This window comes from Dasypus novemcinctus, chromosome 23 (genome assembly GCF_030445035.2).
Source record: "Dasypus novemcinctus isolate mDasNov1 chromosome 23, mDasNov1.1.hap2, whole genome shotgun sequence".
NCBI lineage: Eukaryota > Metazoa > Chordata > Mammalia > Cingulata > Dasypodidae > Dasypus > Dasypus novemcinctus.
Window position 1 is genome coordinate 24,293,567 of NC_080695.1, and position 15,138 is coordinate 24,308,704.

Below are 15,138 nucleotides of genomic sequence, written 5' to 3' on the forward strand. Positions count from 1 at the left end.
CTCCTCAGCGGCGTTTGTCCCGAGCTGACAAACGCCAACAACCTGAAGGAAGAAACCCCAGGACCACACTCCGCCAGGAAACGGTCTCAAAAACACGGCTTTCTTCCGTCCTGCCCCACGACCCTTGTCCTTGGTGTCCTTACCCATGCTCCTCCGATCCCGGGGCCTGCGGCAGCCTGGAGACTAGAACCCAGGACCTGGAGAGCCTGGGGTCCGGCCCTAGTACGGGTAGCAAATGCTAGCTATCTCGGAGCTTTAGCTCTACGACCCGAGCCCGCCGCGCTGAGGGAAGCCATGCCACTCGCCGGCAGAGAAGACCGGCGCCCGCCGCGCCCACCGCCCCCACCGGATTGGCTCTGAGCGGGAAGGGGCGGGCTGTGAAGGAAGCACCGCGCAGAGATCGGAGCTCGTGCGAGCGCTCGGTGGCCCAGAGGCCGCGAGGCGTTGGAAGGCTTGCGACTGGGGTCCTGCAGAAACGAGCGGCGTGAGGGGAAAAAATGGTGAGGGGTTGAAAGAGACTTAAGGAAGTCATCAACCAAATGCAATGTGTGGGCCTGTTTGGATCCCAATCAGAGCAAACCTACTGTTAAAAAAGCATTACTTAAGGGTAATTTGATTATAAAGTTAAGGAATGGTGGTTAACCTCGTCGCGTGTGTCTTTTACGGATACATTCTTAAGTATTTAAGGCTGAAGCCATATGCTTCTTTGCCTTCAAATACTCCAGCAAAAAATGAGAGAGAACAAAACAATAGCAAAATGTTGGTAATTGTCGAAGCGAGGTGATGGGTATATGGAGATTCGTTACCTTTTTCTCTATATACGTTTTTTATATTACAATTTTCCAAAATAAAAGGTTAGAGTAGGTGTGGCTCCTGATTTCCTCGGAACTATGCGGCGCCGGCCCTCGGTTTCCACCCGGCCGCTAAGCATTTAGTGCAACCAGCCTGGCGGAACTCTTTGGCTCATTGGCGAAAGTAGACACGTCAAGAAAGGGCGCCTCTCTTCTTGGCGCGGCATGATGTCGTGAAAGCCACACTGCGCAGGCTTTTCTCACTTTTCCTCGCCCAACTAGTGCTCCATCAGACGCTTGCGCAGTGAGTCAGCCGGGTGCGTCGGCTGGGTAGTTCTGGCTGAGTTAATAAGGGCAGCGTGCGCGCGGCGGTCGTTATTACGCCGCGCTGCGCGGGCTCGTTACATCGCAGCGCCGCAGGCCCTTAGGCCGGGCGGCGCGGGTCTTTCCTGGTTCGCTGTACCGAAGTCTTTGAGCAGCCACCATGTCGATCTTCACCCCAACGAACCAGATCCGTCTAACTAATGTGGCGGTAGTACGGATGAAGCGCGCCGGGAAGCGCTTCGAAATCGCCTGCTACAAAAATAAGGTCGTCGGATGGCGGAGCGGCGTGTGAGTGACTTTTTCTGGGCCTACCTCTGGTCAGGTAGAGGGAATGGGCCAAGGTCGTGTCTTGTCAGGAGAGGAAATAGAAAACTAACTTCTGCCGTGTGCAGTCAGTGTCTTTCCCGAGGTTAGCTCTTAAGCCCGTGGTTCCTTTTTTTATTTGGTTGGTTTGGGTTTGGGTTTGTTTTTTTTTTTTTTGCCCCATAAAACCTACAACCAGGAAACCTCTTATTATGGTCCTTTTGCCAAAATAATGACGAAAGCTAGAAACCTAGTCTTCCAAATACTGGTACTTCCGTCGTTATTAGAGTACCTATGATGTCCCACACCCCCAGTAGTTTTCCCAAAGCGTTTTAAGTATTGCCTCCTAGGGTTCGGATTCCGTGACAGCAGCTGGACCTCCCCTTTCCTCGCCCCGCCCGGGTTTCATCTGGCGTCTTTCTCCACTGTGCAAAGGCCTATACAAACGTGATTTTGAGTTCTGGAATCGTTTCCTCAGCACTTAAGTCCTTTTAGGAGTTATTTGTCGTTTCTTGCTATTCATGTAGTTGCCTTCTTGTATTTAAATATGAACGAATTTTCAAGTTTTCGATTGTATTTACTTAGGACTTTCTCTTCTATCCTCCCAAGGGAAAAAGACCTTGATGAAGTTCTGCAGACCCACTCAGTGTTTGTAAATGTTTCTAAAGGTCAGGTTGCAAAGAAGGAAGATCTCGTCAGCGCATTTGGAACAGATGACCAAACTGAAATCTGTAAGCAGGTAGGTTCTGCTCTATACGTGTATAGTGTAAGTGCTTATAGATTTGTTAATATTTAAAGTTTTTGTTTTTGGTGCAAATACACATTAATGTGAGCTGCAGTATTTTATGTTTTAATAATTAAGGACATCAGTGTTTCCTTTCAAGCCCTCCAGAAATTAAATTTTCTACTAAATCACTTCATTTTGACCTTTTACATATTATGTATTCCTGAAAGTAGAATTTCTTTTCAAGTATTTCTTCTTTTAGCCCCTTTGCTAAGATTGCCTTTTCCCCTTTGCCCACAATATTCTAAATAACTGAAATTTGGGGGAACATGATAATCCCGAGCTTCCTTTAGGCAAATTAAAATCATTAACCTACATATCAACAGCTGGAAAACATGAAATGTTGTTTTCTCCCCAGTTACTAATTCTTGTCATTGGTTAGCAAATAATGTGTACTAAAGAAAGACTTTGGCTTTCTTAATCTGGTGGGGTTTTTTAGATTTTGACTAAAGGAGAAGTTCAAGTATCAGATAAAGAACGGCACACACAGCTGGAGCAGATGTTTAGAGACATTGCAACAATTGTAGCAGACAAATGTGTGAATCCTGAAACAAAGAGACCATACACTGTTATCCTTATCGAGAGAGCCATGAAAGACATCCACTATTCGGTTAAAACCAACAAGAGTACAAAACAGCAGGTGAGTGGGTTTTAATGGCATCAGAGTTTATCCGTGGAAATCAGTTTTCCCTGAAGAAATAATTAAAATAAGGGTCTGTAATAAAATTATACTGAGTGCTTGGAAGCAAGTACTGTGGGTAGGAGGTTTTGTTGTTGTTTTATCCCCCGCTCCCCACCTTGGGAAGGGGATGAGGAGAGTGGGAGATTACAGAGAGAGAGTATGTAATTTTTTTAACTAAACACAAACATACATAGGATTCTCATCTTCCCATTTAAATAATACCTTTAAGGATAAATCTGGGATTTTTAAAGGGTCATTTTAACTTTTTTAGATTTCATATAATTCATAAACGATAAAAGCCACCCTTTTAAAGTTCAAGTTGAGTGGATTCTAGTATATTCACAAAGTTGTGCAACCACCAGAACCATCTAATTTCAGAACATTTCTTCACTCCAAAAAGAAACCCCATACACATTAGCAGTCACTCCCCATTGCTTCACACCTTTCCATCCCTACCCCTAGTGCTAAGTAACCATTTGATCTCCTTTGTCTCTGTGAGTTTGTCTATTCTGGACATTTCATAAAATGGAATCATACAATATGTGGGTATTTGTGTCTGGCCTCCTTCACTTAGTATAGTGTTTTCAAAGTTCCTTCATGTTGTAACATGTGCCAGCACTTCATTACTTTTTATGGTTGAATAATATTCCATTATGTGGTTAGACCACATTTTGTTTAACCTTTCTTCAGTTGATGGGCATTTGGGTCATTTCCACTTTTTAGCCGTTATGAATAATGCTGCTATGAAATTTGTATACAATTTGTCATGTAGAAATAGGTTTTCATTTCTCTTGGGTATATACCTAGGACTGGAATTTCTGGGTCATATGGTATGTTTAACTTGTCAAGGAACTGTCAAACTGTTTTACAAAGTGGGTACACCATTTTGCACTCTAGCAATGTATGAATTCCAATTTCTCCACATTATCATCCTTTTTTTTTAAAGGAGGTACCAGAGATTGAACCCAGGACCTCATATGTGGGAAGCAGGCATTCAACAAGGAGCTACATCCACTCCCTCTCATCCATTTTTTATTATAGCCATCGTAGTGGGTGTGATGTGGTATCTCATGGTTTTGATTTGCTTTTCTATAATGGCTAATGATGTTGCACTTCATTTCATGTGCTTATTGGTCATTTATATATATTCTTTCAGTAAATGTCTATTCAGATCCTTTGCCCATTTTTAATTGGAATATTTGTCTTTTTATTGTTGAGCTTTAGAGTCCCTTATTTCTGGATACTGATCACTTATCAGATACATGATTTGCAAATATTTTCTCCCATTTTCTGGAGTTTCACTTTTTTCACACTATTTTTTGAAACACAAAAGTTTTTAATTCTGATGGAGTCTAATTTATCTGTTTTAATAAATAAATGTGGTTGCTCATGTCATAATTAAGAAATCATTGCCTAAGAAAACTAGATGGAAACTCCTTTGTTTTGGATGCCTTAAGAAATACATGGAGGAGAGCATTTGTAGCTCAAGGGGTTGAGCACCTGCTTCCCATGTACAAGATCCCGGGTTCTATCTCCAGGACCTCCAGGAAAAAAAATGCAGGGAGTTGGTGTAGCTCAGTGGTTGAACACTGGCTTCTCATATACAAGGTCCATTGTTCAATCTCCAGCCCTGGTACCTCAAAAAAACAAAAAAGAATGAAATAACATGGTCGAAGAATTAAAGAAATTGCAGACATTTTCAATTTTGTCTTGCTAGGCATTGGAAGTGATAAAACAGTTAAAAGAGAAAATGAAGATAGAACGTGCTCACATGAGACTTCGGTTCATTCTTCCATTGAACGAAGGGAAGAAGCTGAAAGAAAAGCTCAAGCCATTGATCAAGGTTATAGAAAGTGAAGACTATAGTCAACAGTTGGAAATTGTAAGATTAAATTATTCTTATTTTTTTTGCTTCCATACTGCTGAAATAGTATTTCAGTAATAAGTGTAACAAACATTTAGCAGGTAGAAACAGTAAATAAAGATATTTCCAGAAACATCTTTCCTAGGATTAAGTTAAAATAACAAGATCTAAGTAGAACTGAACTGTAGTTAAACAAACTTGTCATTGTTTGTTTGTTTTTTGTTTTTTAGTTAAATTTTTTGTGATAAAATCATGCTGGTTGTGTTCATTTTAGATGAAAGGATATATTTTACCCTTCAGTCTTCTATTGTGGGGAGAATAGAAATAAGATAAAAAATCTGCCGACTTTCTTTACCACAGAACATTTTAAAGAAAGTGCAAAAGCATCATGTCTTTGGATCTTCAACCATTCTGTAAATTCAGTTGAGAATTCAAGTCTTTAGGGTTTGCAGCTTTAGCAAATAAATGAGCTGTGGTCAGTATCCACACTGGATGGCAACCAACACATCTGACATTATTCAAGTTCTAAAATCTTTTCAAAACTTTTACAGATGGTTCCTAAATAAACCTTCAAGCTTCTTTCTCCTTAAAATGTGGATAAAAATAAAATAAAATGTGGATAAAGAGAGGTAATTTCTTCAATTATAAAATGAAATACTAAATTTTGGTGTAAAAAAGAACCATAATCTCCTAATTCAGACTCCTTATTTTACATGTAAGGAAATCTGGATCAGTCTTTAAATAGGGAGGTTAATGCCTTGTTATAGGGACCTGCATGAACACTTAAGGGCAGACATTTTAAAACCATTATGTGTTTGTCTGAAAGGAAGTCACAACTTTGTTTATTCCATTGTACTGATCTCCTCATGTGGTTAACAGCTATATTTAATGTTTCAGGTGTGTCTTATTGACCCAGGCTGCTTCAGAGAAATTGATGAGCTAATTAAAAAGGAGACAAAAGGCAAAGGTTCCTTGGAAGTACTCAATTTAAAAGATGTCGAAGAAGGAGATGAGAAATTTGAATGACATTCATCAATCTCTTCAGCCATAAAACACTAAAGTGTTTTCATTTTCTACTGTACTCTTTTCTTTCTGTGGCCTGCCAAATATTTGTTCAAACTATTTGACATTTTTCCATCTCTGTGTTAAATATGTGCACAAAAAGACTTTCCTACATAAGTATAATAATGTGAGATTAATTTAGTTTTAATTATAAATTGGGTGTTAAGCTAAAATCAAAAATCCATGACACATAATCCAGACTGGCCGCGTGCTGCTTCTCATGCCTTTATAACTTCCCAAGGTGAAAGTTATTTGAGGCAACTTTAGTGGATATATACAAGTCAAGAAAGTCTGCACATTACAGTAAACTATTTGGAGGATATGTGTGTGTGACAAGAAGAGAGCATTTGCTAGAAAAGAAAGCATAATGTCATATTTCTTAATGAAATGTGTATATAGGGTTAACTGTATTGTGGCCTAATATAAAGTTTGAATGAAGACTTCCTGATTATCTGAAAATTAGATATATGATGACTGTTCAGGACTTAAATAATTTTCATTGAACATGCTGCCATGACTTAGCTTATTCTTGGTAAAAATAACATCATTTATTCTAATTGTTAAAATTTATAATATATATTAAAATAGCTAAAATTATATGTAATCAATAAAACCACTCTTATTTTTACTCACCTATGGCTTGTGTTTCTAGACAACTTTCTAATAACTCCCTTTTTTTTAATAAGATTTATTTATTTTCTCTCCCCTCCCCCCACTCTGGTTGTCTGTTCTCTGTGTCTATTTGCTGTGTCGTCTTTGTCCGCTTCTGTGTCGTCAGCGGCACAGGAATTTGTTTCTTTTCATTGCGTCATCTTGTCAGCTCTCCTTGTGGGTGGCTCCACTCTTAGACAGGCTGCACTTTCTTTCGCACTGGGCAGCTCTCCTTACGGGCGCACTCCTTGCGCGTGGGGCTCCCCTACGCGGCAGGCCACTCCTTGCGCGCATCAGCACTGCACATGGGCCAGTTCCATACGGGTCAAGGACCGGGGTTTGAACTGTGGACCTCCCATGTGGTAGACGGATGCCCTAATCACTGCTCCCAAGTCAGCCGCCCGTAACTCCCTTTCTTTTCTCTGTCTTTTGTCCATAGTGGGGTTAGGGAGTTGTTAGGAGGATTAAATAAGTCAGTAGTATGCAGAGTGCCTAACAGGGCCTGTTCTGATAAACATCTGATAAATCTTAGTTAATATTATTTGGAATGTAATTGAATTTAACTATTGTACATAAAAACTCAAATGGACAAGATGTAAGTTTTTAAAAATCTACTTGTCCTTGGAAGAAATATATTCTAGACGATACATTATGGTCTCACACAATAAACAGGTGTATTTTGTGGTCAGCAATTTCTTTTTAACTGAAAACAGTATCTTCACAGGTACTGACTTTTTGTTTGTTGTTTTGTTTTGTTTTTTTTGAGGTACCAGGGGCCGGGAATTGAACCTGGACCTCATATGTGGAAAGCAAGCACTGAACCACTGAGTCACACTGGCTTCCCTGAGTTGGTTTTTTTTGCTTGTTTTTGCCTGATACTCGTTTTTTTGTTTTTTTCAGGAGGCACCAGGAACCAAATCCAGGACCTCCCATGTGGGAGATGGGAGCGCAATCACTTGAGCCACACCCACTCCCCTGACTAGTTCTAAGGCAGGGGTAGCCTGAGGACTCCGACCCACCCTGTTCCCTAAACTCTCCTTCATGCATCATTCTCTTCAACCACACAGAAGTCACGCTAATACAAGTTCTCAGAAATGACCCATTCATTTTTAAATAAATTCCATTTAAATTACAAAGTCAACATTTTTCCTGTGGTAGCAGAAAAAATTTTCCTGTTTGATAATGTTGAAATGCACACTTTTTTTGTTAACACCGATATTGAACTACTGTTTTGATGCAGTCCTTAAAAAGACCCCCTCACTGATTCCATTTCACTTACATAATTTGTTATTTTATAAAGATGAGCTAAACTTGAAGTCTCAGGAAATAATTTTAACCAATGAAGTTAACATTTTCATTCATTTCCAGCTTAGTTAAAGTGATGTTTCAGGTTCAAAGTCATAGTTCTTACATATGTTAAATAGCTGCATCTTGAGTAGGAAAAGATAAAGTTACTGCAACATTGACTTAAGTTTTTCTGATTCTGATTGTCTCCTGAAAATCAGGAACTTCAAGAAATGTCAAATGTAGATCACATCTGAGTCATGCTTCTGAACCTATAAGAAACAAAAAATTCACCTTTTATTAATCCCATGGCTCAAAGTAGTAAAACTTTTGGCTTGTGATTCATCTGCCCAGTACCACCACTATAATGGGTTATTTTAAGGATTTGTTTTGCTTCTTTCATTGCAAGCTGGTTGTATGCAAATTTAGAATGAAGTCTCAGAATTAACCACCTACTATTAGAACATCTTTTCTGTGGAACGTCCCTTATGTATTCCTTCCCTCTCCCCATACAGAATTATTTGCCCTGTGCCACTTTGAAACTCCCTCACAAGCCCCTGTTTGTTCTACCTTGAATTATAGAGAGCTGCTTAAATGTCTTAACTTCTGTGCTTGATTGTGAACTCTTTAAAAGCCAGGGGACTTAGATATTTTTGTGTATCCCACCGTGCTTTGGACCTCATAATGCAGAGTAAATGGGCCCATGCCATCAGAACTGAGGGTGGCTGGTGAAAAGAACTGACTGGCTAGTTGCTATAGTGTTTTTGGCAGCTAAGCCATAGCTTTTCATCCTTCAAAATTAGCTAAACTGGTATGCCACATGGAAGTTTTCTGTTCAGCACAGATTTCCTCAGTACTCAGGGCATTCACCTCTGGCTATATTTGCCTCGTATTTGCCCCAATGTGTCATACACATGTCATTTTCTGTGGGCTATAATGGGAAGACTGGATAGCACTAAGCAGTAGCCACATGTGTAGTAACCTGTACCCTATCCTCAAGCTCGCGTCCCAGTATCTCTGATTTTGGTGGTATTGAGGTTCATTATTACCTTTATAGTTTTTGGTGTGTCTGCTCTTGCATTATTGGAATTTGAGGTGCTGATAATTTGAAAATGCTTGTCTCCTGCTGCACAATGGAGGTGGTTGTGGATACACAGTTTGCTGCTAATAGCATTTAATGGCAAAGATGACAAAGGCTGTTGATTTTCATCCTGATTTTCATTTCCATTGGTATTTATCCATGTTGGTACCTTCAGAATTAAAAGATTCTAAATATAATTGTTTTTCATAGCATGAACATTTTTTATGAACTACGAGGATAGTCTTGAACTAAATCCCAGCTTGGACATTCCAGCCTCTCCTCAGAAAGGAACTTGCCCAACACTTTGAGCACACATAGTTGAATTTTGCCCAGGACCTCTTCCAAACTCCCAAGGAAGTGTCATCTGCACCAAATATAAGACCATTCCTAGTTAAGTCTCTACAGAGTTTCAGTTTTCCCCTGACAGTAAATGGAGGTAGAAAGGTGGTAGAATTATTGAAGGCAGGGTCATTTTTACTGCAAAGAGCAGTGGGTTCTGTCTCAAGAGATTTTCCTCCCTGGTGAGCCACATGAATGTCAAAACATTCATGAGTGGCACTGGATCTATGGGAGAAAAGCATAGTTTACCAATGCAGCTGAACTTGACCAAGCTCAAAGGGCCAAAGCGTTTCTCTTCCTCTCAGGCAGAGATAGAAAAGATCAAGACTAGGAATATCTCACATGTAATGAAGGCAAAATAGTTTGCAGATTTAAAGTTAAAAGTTTGCAGATTACAGAAATGACATGACAGGGAATATTAGCCAAGAAAGAATGTCTTCTTAATGGAGTTTGTGTATACAGATAATTATGTAAAGTTTGAATGATACCTGCCTAATTCTCTTAGAGTTAATGGTGACTGAGACTCCAATAATTGTATTAAACATACTGCCATAATTAAGGTGTTTGATAATAATATAAAATACTATTTAAAAAGAACTTAGGGCAGTTTTTGCTTTGAAGTAGAAGTGAAAATAGTCACAGGATGTTACAGCTATATAAATGAAATTGTCTGTGCTACCAAATTAAAAACAGCTGTATGAATCTTCTCCACCTATGGAAGGTATAACCTGAAGCATTTATGAAACTCACTTTAGGGCCCCTGTTAGGAAAGCAGACATCTTCCTGAGCAGTCATTGACAACAGAAAACCCAGAGAAAAGCTGTAGATTAGACCTTTCAAGTTAAGATCTTACACCCACCCAGGCAGTAGGAGACATTTGACTTGAACAGCTGCTTAGGACAGCTTGCAGGGAAGCCATGGCGAGGACTGGAAAAAAAGGCAAAGGAGACAAGGTAGAACGTTGGAAGATTCAAGAGAGGAGACAGGCAGGTACTGAGCATAGCAGCTACTTCTTGCTGCAATTCTCATCCCCAGAACCTGCAATTTGAGTTGGTTAAGACTTTCCTGTACATACCTCTCTGCCTAGGCTGGGGTCCAGCAGCCCAGGGGCTTGTTTCTGGTCACAGAACTGCCCCATTTTTTTGTCATGTTTCATGGCATGGATCTCAGATTTAAGCTCTTTTAATCGGTCCTCAAACATTTTGCTTTTCTCCACATAATCCAGCCTATAGTAAACCACAGAAAGGCAGATGAGCAGGCATTTATACTCAAACCACTTTATATTCTTTTACTTTTTTCCATCATGACCCAGTAGCCATATGTGTGCAAATATAATTGAAAGACAAAGTTTTTCCAAGTTAAAAGTGTCCTTACATTGTGCTCTAATATTTTCTATTTCATGTACCTTTTGCTCTTTTTTTTTCTTTTTTCTTTTTCAGTGCTGGTCATGACCTCCCTCTCCTCACAGGGTCGTTAGAAAAGTAGATGAGGTAATATAGGTAAAGCCTGATGCATAGCAAGTGTGCCATCAACATTAGCAAATTGTCACACAAGCACCATTCTCAGAAAAAAAAAAATGTTTTTTTCTGGTTTGAAAAAGCCCACTCCGCCCTATATTCCTTGGATGTTACTGAGAAGAAAGGGTATGAGGAAGAAACAAATCTGTTCAGTGGGGAGGGGGGTGCCCTTTTCCTTTTGAAGTTGAAAGTTGTTGCCACAGCTGTCATGGATCATCTGAGACCCAGGTGAAGTAGACTCTCTTCCTTATCATCTTACCCTGGTTGGGGTTTTTTCCCCCATGTTTATCACTTCTTTTGTTTTTGTATTTGTTTTCCATGTATTGTGCCTGGTATGTGGTAAGCACTCAATAACCGGAAAGATAGCAGGGCTTCCAAAGGAAACTTACCATGATTTGATAATATCAGAGCCTCATCCTAGTCTTACGCAAAAATGATACTGAAAATATTTAACAACTTCCAAGGCATGTGTGGCCACCAACCAACCACGAAAACCATCATAATTTAAGATAGGAACAGAACTTGACTCCTGTGCTTGGGCACATGCCCCAGAATGCAGAGCAGTCTACAGCAGAAGGCCTCAGCGTGAGCCTCCACTCTTGCAGCGTGAGCCTCCACTCTTTTCTGAGCCTCAGTTTGCTCATCTACAAAATGGGGACAGGAATACTACTTGGGTTTGTAATTTAGGAGATGATTTAATGTATGCAAAACATATGAACAGTTTCTGACACCTGGTGGAAGCTCTATGCCTGAGCTCTGTGGGTAAATGTTGTTGCCATCAGGTGGACAACAGAGGCTCGGAGCCAGATAGGCCTGGAATCCGGTCCTGGTACTGCTGTGTAGCCTGGGACCAGTCAACTTCTCTTAGCCTCAGTTTCCCAAAATGACAAGAAGGAATAATCCCCACCAGCCTCATAGAGCTGTTTCTGATGGTTATATGCAGCATCTTGATAAAGCCCATCACACAGGCTCTCAGAAAGTGGATCTTATGACTACTGGTCCTCTCTCTCCCCACTCCGTTTTCTTTAACTCCCACACAAAGGCAGATCTGGAAACCTCAGCCATATACTTGTGGACCCACTCCAGCTGTGCATATTTATTCAAATCCAGGCATTTTTATACCAGACTGGCCCAACAGATGAACTCTATGTTTGGAACTCTCCCTGCCACAAGACCTAGGACTTCAGAGGACAACTAACAGGTCCAATAGACTGTGGGTGGTTTTTGAAATTTCTACCTCTCTCTCTCAATCTCCAAAGAGAGTCTCTTCAGGTCCAGATCTCCCAAGTCCAACTTCAGAGATCCCTTTTCAAATCCAAAGTCTACAATATCATTTGGAGTTGAAAGCTGCTGAGGATAAGGGTACAAAGGCTAAAAAGAAAATGAGTTAAAAAAAAAAAAATTAGTTCAGTTAACAGTGGAACTTTGCCTATATTCATTCATCCTTCTTTCAATATTGTCTCCTGTAAAATATAGGAAAGAGAACAGGGATTCTAGAGTCAAACTTCACTTGAATCCCAGTTCTGCTGATTAACAGCTGTGTGACCTTGGGCAAATCACTTAACCTTTCTGAGGCTTTTTTTTTTTTTGTCAGTAAAATGGAGCCAATAATATAAGCAAAGCACATTTCACAAAGCACAGGTACAATTATTTGCTTTGTGATATGTCCAAGGTCACAGAACGAGCTGTGAGCAAGGTGACAAGGTATCACTTTGCTTAGAAGCAGAACATGGCCCTGGAGATCTGGGCTTAAGTTCAGACTTGCTCTGGACAAGCTTATAACTCTCCGTATATCCAGATTCATCACTTTTAATATGGAGGAAATACCTCCATTTAATATGGAGGAAATATGGAGGTTTAAGTGGCATCACTACCTAACAATGTCAAACTGGATGTTATCAGGGCTCCAGAATTGCTCCTGAGAACCATGGCACACTCCTTCATTCTAAAGAAAAATGCCAACATCTGCCCAGGGCACCATCTATGCAGGATGTGCTAATGAGGAAGTTAAATTCCAGAAGTGCTTGTAGAATGTTATGTGTGTCCCCTGGAGTTTAAAGGATTCAGACACTGGTGTCTGATTTGTCTGCAAAAGTCTGAAGGCAGAAAGCCAAGGGCAGAGAGAACTACAGCAGAACCAGGTACTTTCCCAGCAGGAGTAGAGCTGGGTGGATGTTCCCTTGGGCTGGAGGGGACACTGAGAAAGGGAGTGGACCCGAATCATCTACAAAGGGCCCCACTCAAGAGCTAGGTACCCCCAACTGCCAAGCAGGAGCAGAAAAGGAAGTAGCATGCTGGCAGCTGAGGGGGCTTGTGCAAGGGAACCATGCTTTGGAGCTCCATGGGGTGGTCAGCCAAAAACCACAAAAGCATGCCATAGAGAAAGGAGCCAATGTTTGGGCATCTATCTGCCCCATGCAGAGGGTGGCGAGGCCACATAACAACTGCACCAGTCAAGAGAAACCTCTTCCTCCCCCTTTTACGTTCCTTCCTACACCCCCTCTCATAAGCAGAGCAAGCGGGAGAGGAAGCAACTTCGACAAACTGACAGTGCCTTAACGTTGAAGTCTAGGTCAGACAGGGAGCAGTGGGAAAGGGGAGAAGCTCTAAATTGCCTTAGTTTCCTTGTTTGTGAAATTGGATAAAACAGCACCAGTCTCTTAGAGATGAGGACTAGTTGAGGTCAAAACAGTGCCCAGGGTCAGCTGCAGACCCTGTTAGACCCTGCAGCTGTTAGAATAACAAACCCACAGGCTGGGAAGTCTGGGTCACTTCTTGGAACCTCTGCCTGGCTCTTCTTTCAGCTTCTCTGGCTTTCTGTAGGTCTTGTCTCAGAAGTTCAGCCTCTTTGGATCTGTTCAAAGAGAATGTTCCCAAATTGAAGCATCAATACACCCTCGCCCCCGGCCCTGGACCCACTCCGAACAGGGCCACCTCCTCTCATCTTGACTTGGAGCACTGCTCTGCCAAGAGCACTGTGGTCAGTAGAATTATGTACTGTAGCAGTGTGATATTGTTTATGAACTCCAAAAATAGATATTGGATTATGTTTGTAAACTAGTGTGTTCCTCTGGGCATATTAGATTATATTAAATTCAGAGGTTTCACTTTTACTTGGTTAAATTAAGATTGGGGTTTTGGGCCACATTAGTAGAACATTGAGTCCCTGCCCCCTTGGTAGGTGGACACTCAGACAGAAATAAATGCATGGAGGAGAACATAGAGGAAGAGAGGCAGCTCATTAGACAGGATCTGGACGCTCCCTGGGAAGAGAGATGAACCTGATAGTCTACTATTACCTTGTGGAGAGAAGAGAGCAGCTGAGTCTGGACAGAAATGAGCTTGGAAAGACGAGCATTATGCCAGCCTACACCTGAGACAGGAAGAAGCTGGGCCTTCAGAGTCTTAAGAGGAAAGAAGGCCAAACCCTCACAGACATCGTCCGCCATTTTGTTTCAACATGTGGCAACAGCCTTTGGGTGAGAAAGGACCTCTTAAGGTACCTTGAGCTAGACTCTTTAGGGCCTTATGACTTGTAAGCCTCTACCCCAAATAAATACCCTTTATAAAAGTCAACAGAATTCTGGCACTTCGCATCAGCACCCCTTTGGCTGACTAATACACATACATTTAATTATTTTTTTAGGTGGTACTGGGGATTGAACCTGGGACCTCATACATGCAAAGCAGGTGCTCAACCACCTGAGCTACACCTGCTCCAGTAAAAAAAAACTAAAAACAATATTACTGAGACATCTTACAAAATCTGAATATAGGTTATGGATTAGAAGAGTATTGTATCAAAGTTAAATTTCCTGATTTTGATCCATCAAAATGTGGTTATATAAAAGAAGGCCCTTATGAAATATGTCCAGACATGTTTGCAAGCAAAGGGGTATATCAACTTACTCAAATGTTCAGGAAAAATATTCTCAATGCATACACACAGAAACAGAAAGAGAGAGAGAGAGGAAAAAAGAGAGGAATAAAGAAAATGGGGCAAAAATCTACAGGAGTTCCTTGTACTATTCTTGCAACTTTTCTTTAAGTTTGAAATTATATCAAAATTAAAAGGGGAGGACAACCAGCAAGATAATGGCAAAGTAAGGAGCTCCTTGAGTCAGTTCGTGCTACAGGGCAGTTAGTAATCACCCAGAGCGGTAAAACACCTGTTTGGGGGCTCCAGGAGACCAGAAGCGCATCCTGCAACATCCTTGACGGAATGGAAGGAGGAGACTGCCCATCTGCAGAGAAGATTTATAAGTAGAGCACTCCACACCACGGCTGCCAGGGCCCATCCTCCACTGGCAGCACAAGCCACCTTGGGAGCTATTCAGCTTCTAGAATTGGAAGCTCCACTTCCGAAAAACAGGGGAGGAAGAGACGGTTGGGCACCAACTTCAGGTAATGATTAATAAACTCGGCTAGCTAACCCTAAGAATGGCTAAAGTTTGAA

General features: G+C 41.1%; 3 protein-coding genes across 12 annotated transcripts in view; 1 reads left to right on the plus strand and 2 right to left on the minus strand.

The window, feature by feature from the left end:
• The window catches only part of LOC101442617 (S-adenosyl-L-methionine-dependent tRNA 4-demethylwyosine synthase TYW1), a 207,021-nt gene extending 206,425 nt beyond the window's left edge, over positions 1 to 596 (minus strand). The window contains exon 1 of the mRNA XM_004460697.3: positions 144 to 596. Within this exon, the coding sequence (XP_004460754.1) occupies positions 144 to 147 (4 nt within the window). The 5' untranslated portion in view covers positions 148 to 596. The remainder of the gene's footprint in view (positions 1 to 143) is intronic.
• Positions 364 to 6,446, plus strand: SBDS (SBDS ribosome maturation factor). Of its 2 annotated transcripts, none has more exons than XM_004460698.5 (5): positions 364 to 1,403; positions 2,028 to 2,157; positions 2,642 to 2,842; positions 4,602 to 4,766; positions 5,646 to 6,446. In XM_004460698.5, the coding sequence occupies exons 1-5, from the start codon at positions 1,276 to 1,278 to the stop codon at positions 5,772 to 5,774; spliced, it is 753 nt and encodes a 250-aa protein (XP_004460755.1). In that variant the 5' UTR covers positions 364 to 1,275; the 3' UTR covers positions 5,775 to 6,446. The 2 variants fall into 2 exon arrangements, with proteins under 2 accessions (XP_004460755.1, XP_058141966.1); XM_058285983.2 differs by having other exon boundaries at positions 974 to 1,403; positions 2,004 to 2,157.
• The window catches only part of LOC101443502 (merlin-like), a 106,830-nt gene continuing 97,358 nt past the window's right edge, over positions 5,667 to 15,138 (minus strand). For all 9 annotated transcript variants that reach the window (XM_058285978.2, XM_058285980.2, XM_058285975.2 and 6 more), the window contains 5 exons: positions 13,434 to 13,536; positions 11,920 to 12,053; positions 10,241 to 10,391; positions 8,795 to 8,995; positions 5,667 to 8,017 (listed from right to left, as the gene is read on the minus strand). In XM_058285978.2, coding sequence (XP_058141961.1) covers positions 7,982 to 8,017; positions 8,795 to 8,995; positions 10,241 to 10,391; positions 11,920 to 12,053; positions 13,434 to 13,536 — 625 coding nt within the window. In that variant the 3' untranslated portion in view covers positions 5,667 to 7,981. The remainder of the gene's footprint in view (positions 8,018 to 8,794; positions 8,996 to 10,240; positions 10,392 to 11,919; positions 12,054 to 13,433; positions 13,537 to 15,138) is intronic.